Source organism: Salvia hispanica, chromosome 4, assembly GCF_023119035.1.
Source record: "Salvia hispanica cultivar TCC Black 2014 chromosome 4, UniMelb_Shisp_WGS_1.0, whole genome shotgun sequence".
Classification (NCBI taxonomy): domain Eukaryota; kingdom Viridiplantae; phylum Streptophyta; class Magnoliopsida; order Lamiales; family Lamiaceae; genus Salvia; species Salvia hispanica.
Genome location: NC_062968.1, coordinates 37,847,034 through 37,856,170, shown reverse-complemented (window position 1 = coordinate 37,856,170; position 9,137 = coordinate 37,847,034). Strand labels below are relative to the sequence as shown.

General features: G+C 34.8%; 2 protein-coding genes across 2 annotated transcripts; one reads left to right on the top strand and one right to left on the bottom strand.

Annotated features, from left to right (window-relative positions):
* The first annotated feature begins 1,414 nt into the window (after positions 1-1,414).
* On the top strand, positions 1,415-2,558 carry LOC125218924 (probable F-box protein At2g36090). The gene has a single exon (XM_048120729.1). The coding sequence runs from the start codon at positions 1,448-1,450 to the stop codon at positions 2,429-2,431; it is 984 nt and encodes a 327-aa protein (XP_047976686.1). The 5' UTR covers positions 1,415-1,447; the 3' UTR covers positions 2,432-2,558.
* A 4,052-nt stretch (positions 2,559-6,610) lies between these two features.
* LOC125219765 (small RNA-binding protein 11, chloroplastic-like) lies at positions 6,611-9,133 on the bottom strand. The gene is made up of 4 exons (XM_048121821.1): positions 8,925-9,133; positions 7,291-7,359; positions 7,109-7,215; positions 6,611-7,027 (listed from the first exon to the last, which is right to left on the bottom strand). Exons 1-4 carry the CDS (start codon positions 9,082-9,084, stop codon positions 6,917-6,919), a joined length of 447 nt encoding a protein of 148 aa, XP_047977778.1. The 5' UTR covers positions 9,085-9,133; the 3' UTR covers positions 6,611-6,916.
* Between the last annotated feature and the right edge of the window lie 4 nt (positions 9,134-9,137).

Genomic DNA, 9,137 nt, shown 5'->3' with positions numbered 1-9,137 from the left:
AATTAGATTTGTACTTAAAAATTTTGGTTAGTGTCAGTAGAGATGATACGAGCCATGTTTGCGAATCTAAATCCAGGAAAATATTGGGTGTTTTCACATTGAAGCTTCCTTATAAAAGGGACCCAAATTTCACAGTGATTATCACTAAATAATATTTTGACTTTGCAGTACTGGGAAAGATTCGTTGACTGTACTTTGAAGGAATTATTTAATTTTACGACACTATAATCATATTGGAAACGTTGTAATAGTTTTGGAAGTTTGTGCAAACTTAATTAAAGAACTCCACTAGCCTCTAATTTGACTCTAGGCAATGTTTTAATTAGTGTTAAGCTCTGAGAAATAAGTACGCGCAAAAATTAGAGCGATAAAGAATTAGAGATCAAATAAAAATATACAAAACATGGGATGGGTCTTTGATAATTTAGTGCTTATAATAATCAATAGATTAATAATTGTATAGTGACGGTGACTCATAATTTTGAATTGGTCTTTATGCCCTAATAAGCGGTAAGTATATATGCAATATTCATGGATTCCCTAAATCTATCCTTATGATTATACTAATCAATTATCCATATTTTAGTGTCCTATTAGTGAGAACAAGATATTTGTGGTTTTAATTTATCAAATTCAATCTAACCAACCCTCCTATAAGTCCAACATATTGAACATAACTTTTCTAGTGCCATTGTTATATACTCCTATCAATCATTTGAAAGGGTAAATGGCCGAACTCATTCTTTTCAACTCCTACAATTCGAATATCTTAATTAATAATAGAGTAATAGTCATTATCAAGAATTAATCAACCGTGAGCATAATTCAACCCATGAGTAAATCCACGAAATTTATGTAAAATTGATCAACTCTGTCCATCCAAATCTTATCTGTTGGGCATGAGTTTACATCCCGAAAATGACATTATCATGATGTTAACTCAAGACTACGACTTATATTCTAAATTTATTTGATGCACAAAGAAACACGGTTTTAAACTTGCAATATTACTTCATCTTCATGCATCTTATCTTAAATTAATTTAATCAAACAAAAAAGTCAGTTAAAGCACGTAGTCTTCACCATGGCGTCAATCCTTCCCACATTAATTTAATTAAATTCCCATAATTGATAATGACTTGCTAATTTTTTATTTGATACATAAGGTTAGCGTTGAATCGCCGGTATTCTTATTTCATAATGTAGGCCCCATCCAAGCGATTTCAACCCCAGCTAGTACGCAATCGCTGAATAACTTTTTGGAGCCTCGTTGAATTTCTGAAAACACCAAAGTACCCTTGAATATTTTAAGAGTCACCCTCACATGTGAAGGGTAATTACGTAAATGAGCATCACAAGCCCCTAAATCGCCCATTCCTATATAAACAGCTGAGTACAAAATAATCATACATTCATCAAAATTAGTTCGACGCTTCACTCAAAGAATATGGCCTCACCGACCACCACCACAGCCACGGCGGAGCAAGGCGGATTCTCCGATCTTCATCCCGATGTTATAAAGTCACACATCCTGAGCCGGCTGGACGGTCCAGCCCTGGCCTCCGCCGCTAGCTGCTCCCCCACCCTCCGCCGCCTCTCCGACGACGACAGCCTCTGGTCAAACATCTGCGAATCCACGTGGCCGTCCACCGCCACGTCACGGCTGCGCCACCTCATCTCCTCGTTCCCCGGCGGCGGCTCCCGCGCATTCTTCTCCCACGCCTTTCCAATCGCGAGCAGCGCCCGCAGCCAGTCCCCGCCGCCGCCGGAGCTGATCTCCGCCGTGGACGTGCACTACAGAAACGACCTGATTTTCACGAAAATTCAGGAGATCGAGACCGAGAGCGGGTGGTTCCGGTGCTCGCCTTTCAGAATCGACCTGCTGGAGCCGAAAGACGTGGTTCCGACGCCGATCAAGCACCCGGAGGGGGACGAGGAGTGCAAGGAGATGATCGAGAACATGAATTTGAGCTGGATCCTGATCGACGGCGCGGGGAGGCGGGCGGCGAACCTGTCGTCGCAGCGGCCGGTGGCGGTGCAGCGGCACTGGCTGACCGGAGAGGTGCAGGCGCGGTACGCATCGATCCTGGCGGTGGACGGGGCGCACGTGCAGTGCGCGATCGTAGTGACGTGCGGAGGGGCAGAGAGCGGGGAGATGCAGGTGAGGGAGGTGAGTTTGGAGATGGAGGACATGGATGGAACGCATTTGAATGGGAAGGACAGTTTGGTCTTTTTGCAAGGGGCGTTGGAGGGTAGAAAAGGAACGGGGCGGAATAGGGTGGAGGAGGGTCAGAGAAGGTACGCGGAGTTTGTGGAGATGAAGAGAGAGAGGAAGGAGAGAAAGCAGAGGACGGAGGGGGCATTAGATGTTTTCTGCGTCGCGTTTGGGGTTTCCATTTTTGTTGCTCTTTGCTGTTTTCTTTTTAACTAACCACACTATTTTGGTGGGACAATGATTTACAAGGGGAAGCTCGGAATTAGGTCAAGATTCATACTCTAAACTGTAAACTGTAAACTGTATAAAAATCATTAAATATACCAGATTTTTTTTTATTCAACTGTTACAATCCTAATCTCACTATACGACACACGGATTCCGTCCGTTTCCTCTATTATTTGGCAACATTTATTTCGTCTTCATTTGGTATTACAAAGCAATGATAGATTTTGTTAGTACTACATGTTAATGTCGTGTCGAATGTTGATATTGTTTCCATCTTTTATAGTATTAATTTCTTTTTTCATACTAAGTGTACAATATTTTGGGAAATTATGTTTTTTTAGAGTGTACTACATAAATGGTACCTGATCTTTCACTTTCGCACGTAATTACGTAAATTGTACTTGATCTTTATTTTATATCGCTTTTGGTACCTATAAATCACATTTTTGGTATCTGATGCAATTTTCTTCCCAAAATGCCCTCTAAACAAATACATTTTCTCATTTATGTCATAAAGGATATTTAGGTATACATAAAATTAGTACCAAAAGTGATATTGTAATATCTTCTCTCATTCTCCTCACTCTTTATAATTATTAATCAATATTAATATTATTATTTTGATGTGTAAATTAATAATTAATTTATTTTTAATTATTCAAATATAGTTAATTATAATTTTAGTTATATTATATTTAATTATTATAAACATATTATTGTTATAATACTAAAAACTAGTAGTAATTAATAAATAATATAGTATAATTATATAAATTATGAATCATGTAATAATAATTGTGAATTGTATTCATAATGATAAAGAGTTGAATATTTTTAGTTAGGTGTTTCAATCTTAAAATGAGTATAAAGTAATTTAACTTAAAATATTCAATTGATTTAATTATTTTAAATAATTAATTTAATTAGACATTTTGTTCTTAATTTATATTATGAATGCAATTGATGTATGTATAAAAAATTAAAAGGAAAGAAGAAAAAGAAGATAAAAGAAAAAAGAAAGAAGAAGAAATATAAACTAAGGAGAAAAATAGAGAGAGAAGAAGAAAGAAAGATAAAATACTAAAGAAAGATAAAATACTAAAAAAAGAAGAAAATGAAGAAAAAAGAATGAAGAAGAAACTAAAAAAGAAATAAGAAAGGAAGAAAAAATAATCACATATTTGGTCTATTTAATTGAAATTTCCAAAAATATCCTCCATAACAAAAAAGTCACATGTTTGGTACTTGAGGTTATTTTTGTCACAAGGTACCAAAAACGATATAAAATAAAGATCAGGTATCATTTACGTACGAAAGTGAAAGATCAGGTACCATTTATGTAGTTCACTCTTTTTTTTTATAAAGAAGCAAAATGCTCAAACTATTGAAGATAGTGTACTAAAGTTCAATAGAGCAACTAACAACAATTTGCAACAAAACAAAAACACAAAACCCCCACAAGAATCATTGTGATTCATATGTCTTGTCATTCTCTGATGTCTTTCAAATTTTCACCATTTGTCCTGGTGGAAAGAGAGTTTGCGCTCCAGTCACGTATCTAAGTTCCAAGACGCCACAACAACCCTTTTTCCTCGAACTCCCAATTTGGTTTGAAACCATGGAATGTGATCTTGTTCCTAATATCCCAAATAGACCAAGAAATTACATAGAATATGGACGTTGTTATCTTCTTGTCAAACTTCTTAAAAGGTGCTTCTAACCATGAGAGAAAACTGTTAGAAATGGTGGGATAAAATTTTCAAGCCTCCGATAGGAACTATATAAGTTGAAGTTATGGTCATCTACCACTGCAATATTATTTGATCACTGTGTTATTCATTGACACCACTCTTCTATTCTCCCTTATCTTTTAACACTTATATATCATTTTCACTATCCCTTTCCATTTCAATTATTTGTGAGTCATATTTTCGTTTTTAATTCTTTGTTATTTCATTTTACTTTTTAATTTTATATGATTATAGTATATCTAAATAACACGCTTGATCAACACATATACTGCACGCGCCACGTGATTAGCCAAGACGTCCGCACGTGCATCATAGCTCGTGCTATCATGCCGATTTCTTGATCTCCAATGCGGCACTCAGTCTCCAACGCATCACAATTCACAAATAAGCCATACTTAATTATCCAAATAAGTTAAAACTTGAGACTCAATAAATAAAAAACAAGTTACGACTTACATTAAAAGTTAGATGTTATCATTTTAGTCCAGTTTGTTTTTATTTTAGTCCCTCCTCAATTTATAAGGTGTGACTCCATTGAAGAAGTCTTTTTACACCCAAAAAGTGGAAAGATACTGATATTAGAAGAGAGAATATTGAAACTATAAAATGACAAAGCAATAAAAAGTAAACAGATTAAATTTGTTTCTCTGGCGAGGATGAGAGGACAGAAGAATCCGCCGGCAAAGTAAGTAGGTGGGGTGGGGGTGTTGATTCCAAAAATATACCCCTTCACATTTTGTAATGGATGATACTACCAAATCAATAATTGGTATGGAAGTGCGATAAATTGAATCTTGATAAAGTGAAATACTGGCCTAACTTTATGTTTATTTTCTACTACTTACAACACATAACCATACATTAATATCTCAACACATGTGTATTTCATGGTGGGCCCATGATTTTTCTCTACTTGAGGGGTTTTAATTGAGACCTAAATACACATTTTTAGAATTCTAAATGACATGTCTTTTTTAGATTGTGATTTATCATCATATCAAAATCAGTAGAATTGCTCAAGAAAATCACAAATATGGCATGAAAGCAGGATAGTGCTGAGGTAAAGATAAACTAGGCAATTTCATACAACAAGATATTTCTATTGCCAAACATATAATTTACGTTTGCAATATTTTATTTTTTATTTCTTTAGAAGAGACAAAACCTGATAGATGCATTTGTGGCTTTTTGTTTAATCATTAATTGCACTTTATAAATGCTTGGGATGTTTATCTTTCAACTACTGCCACATTTTCCTCATTTATTTATTTATAAGGACGAGTGGAAGATTTTTAGTCACGTTTGTACATGTATTTAATTTTTATCCATGTAGTATTTTATAGGTAGGTATATTCTTAAAGTTTTGTAGAAGAACATATAGATTACAAATCAAGATAATATATATATTTATTGACTACTCAATATTACATATGTATCAATTTTTGCCCCAAAATATGCACGTTTTATGATAGCATCCCACGCACTTCCAATGAAAGAGATTATTGCCTAATAAATTGACTTCGTTTGCAATAGAGACTTGTATTCAAGCACAATTTCCCTGCAAAGTTTTGAAGGTCAATACGTGCTCATTCAATTTATCAAAAATTTATGAAATACTCCTAATGAGTCATTATCAAAATTATGTGACATTTCTTAGAAGAAAATGCAGGATTTGGTCAGAAAGCGGTATATGTGCTTATAATAATGCATTAAGAGATTGATTTAGATGTGAAACCTGAAAAAGTGGACTATTAAATATAAGAAACAAAAAGATGCACGTTTGGTGTCGTTTCACCTAAATAATCGGCCGTTTTGGACCGGACCAATTAATGCTACATATACATTTATTTTATCTTCATCGTTATTTGCCACAAATATCAATCACTCTCCCATCATTCATTAAAACTATTCAACTTCAATCAACTTGATATAATATATAGTAGTAGTGAGAAATGATATTGCTCCACCTTATATGTGAACAAGTTATACAAGTTATATGAACATCATTCTCATTTGATATATATTTAACATTATTTTTTTATTTTATATATTTAGTTTAATTTTAATATTACATTAAAAAATGTTATTAATATTTTAAATTTTACAAAATTCATGAAAATCAAGTTCGATTTATTCATTTTTAGTTATTTTATTTTTTTAATTGAAGTTATAAAGAAAACCAACAAAATGAGCTTTGATTGTTGTGAATTTTGTAAATTTAAAAATGTCAATAACATGTTAAGGTATTTGAATCAAACTTGCTAAATCTGCATCAACCGATTATGGTGCTTATATAAGGTATGCAGCATATCATGAACATTTATAAAAAAATTGTCCAACAGTCAACCAATATATGCACAGACAATTTTTAAAAAATCCTCAAATTTCAAATAACAAATTTGACTAAGCCTGCAAATTATTAAAAATCACCTCAACTTCTGGAATAACTCGACCATAGTTCAAAACGTAAATACTCCATCATTTACTAGTATTACTTTCCAACTAATTAAACTGAATGCCAAAATGAGTAGTCTCTTACTGCAAAATAAATAAATTCTAAGAAAATGAAACATTTTACATAGCAATCTAAACTTACCTTCGCTCTCAATCACCAACGTTGCTGTATTTTAGTTCCTGGAACCAAACCAGCGTATTCTTTGTATTGTAATGAATTGTCACAATGTTTGATGCTTTTAACTTGTCACATCGGTTGATCGAGAGATCAACTTTCTGGTGATGGTTCAGGAGGCCCCCTAGCTATTGGCATTGAATTACGAGAACCCCCCGATCTTGGCTTAGCATAATCCACAAAAACAACGCGCCCGTTGAGTTCCTGCAGCAAGCAGTAGTCGTGTTAAAATTTGAAGCGCAAAAGTTGGAATGGGAAAAAAGAAAGAAGAGAGACCAGGCCAACCTTTCCATCCATTTCTGCAATAGCTTTCTCAGCTTCATCTTCTGATGCATAAGTCACAAATCCAAAGCCCTTAGATCGATCTGAGACTCTATCCATCACAATTTTAGCTGAAAAAATGAATGTAATCAAAGTCAAGAGTACTGGCCAATGGGAAGGCTAAGCTAATGTCATAGGAAATATACCTTCAATAACTTGACCATGTTGAGAAAATGCTTCGGACAACCCCTGTTCGGTGGTGTAAAATGAAAGGCCTGCCAACACACACGCACACGCTTTGTTTAGATAGTGAACTAGAATCGATTATAAGTGCTAACCAGTGAGACTAGGTGGAATTGGTTTAAACAACACGACATCAAGATTAATTATCGATTCTGTAAAACAACTTATTGAAGTGTATCAAAGTCACAAGTAACAAGGAGGGTCTGAAACATTCTCAACTTATGTTAATCATATAAGGATGAGATGGACTTGGACACACTCAACATGGCACAGAGTCTTTATATAATAAGCATGGTATATTTCGAGCAAATTTCAGTGTATGGTACATTGGCTATGCTCGGGAAAGCAAGTCATGTCATGAGTACAACTGCATAATGCTTTACAAACACTTAGTATATTATTGGACAGAAATTGATGAAATTAAGCACGCTTACAAGATTCTAAAGTATGAACAAGTAATATTTGCATATAAACCAAGAACAAGGCTCAAGCCTAAATTAGACTCAACTGGTTTCACTTGACAGCTTATTGATGCTTTAATCTGACCAAATTATAAATTTAGATCTCATTCCATCATAATCAGGAAGATATCTTAAAAGTTGAGAACTTTTCAGAACTATAATCAGCAAGCATTACTAATTCCAATGGATTTGTTGACAATAGAAGGAAATCATATTCAGATTTTTTAGGGTGGATAATCATGAACTATTGATGACAGACTGCCATAATTGGTGGCTGAATCATCGAGAAGAGCTTAACAGTTGCAACTTGCAAGTGATTGATCCAATGAGATTAAGTAACTAATGGTTAGGAATCTGCAGGGAAGGGATACCTAATTTCAGGCTTTCACTTAACCTGTTCTGCTTGAACCCAAGGTCGCGGTTGATTATATATATGTATAGTATCAAGCCCAAGCACAAGTCCACTGGTTGGAAACTAGCTTGTCTTGCATGTGACACCCTTAATCCCGAGGATAACCTAAACCAAGAGCTTACACTACATGTTGTTTGTGTAATCCATGCAACTGTATTACATTCATATATAAAAACCTTGACATATCAAGCCTCTAGATAGAACAAAGAGAATTGCGAGAGTAACAAGAAGCTCCATCTAATGTGACAAAGACTGAAAGTTTCGACCTGCAACGAATCCCATCTTTGCCAGCGACTAGACTCTTAGAGTAGAGTATCATAGTCCCACTATTACTTTTGAACTATACATACATCTAACAAATAGCAGAGATTTGACCATATACCTAACAAATAGCAGAGATCCCCATCCCAAAACTCCAAGTCACACACACTTGAAGATTATACAGAAATGGCATTTTTCAAATCCTCAAGGAATGAACCGATCCCTCCCTAAATTTGCTTTTACAGACAACAGTCGAGTTCTCAGTGAGCTATAGTTATATCATAATTCCCCAAACAACTAAAGCATATTCCGAAATTGAACTTTAAAGAAACTATCATAAACCCCAATCAATTGGATATAACGAAGCAAAGGCGATTAATATAAGAATCACATTAAAGTTAGTGAGAGAAATTAAAAAAACCTCAACTTGGTCAAAATTTGTTGCCAATTCTGAGGTACTTACCTCCAACGAAGAGCTTGGATGCTATGCCTCTAGAGAAAATTACGAAGGGTGGAACTACTGAAGATGGTGATAAAATATTTAAGCTGAATTTTGGCAGACGAGAAGAAAAGGTTATATTATTTGAGAGTTTCCTCATGGCCGCCATGGTCGATGGCTTCATCGTCTGTGTATCAATTTCTTGGAGAATTATCAGAGGTTTTAGGATTTAGGTTC

Bases quoted from the DNA above. Each gene is read 5' to 3' on its own strand.
- LOC125218924 (XM_048120729.1), top strand. From the start codon at position 1,448: ATGGCCTCACCGACCACCACCACAGCCACGGCGGAGCAAGGCGGATTC.
- LOC125219765 (XM_048121821.1), bottom strand. From the start codon at position 9,084: ATGAAGCCATCGACCATGGCGGCCATGAGGAAACTCTCAAATAATATA. The intron at 7,360-8,924 runs GTAAGTACCTCA...GTGTGTTGGCAG, and splicing joins ATCCAAGCTCTTCGTTGGAG to GCCTTTCATTTTACACCACC. The intron at 7,028-7,108 runs GTTGGCCTGGTC...TGCTTGCTGCAG, and splicing joins TTGCAGAAATGGATGGAAAG to GAACTCAACGGGCGCGTTGT.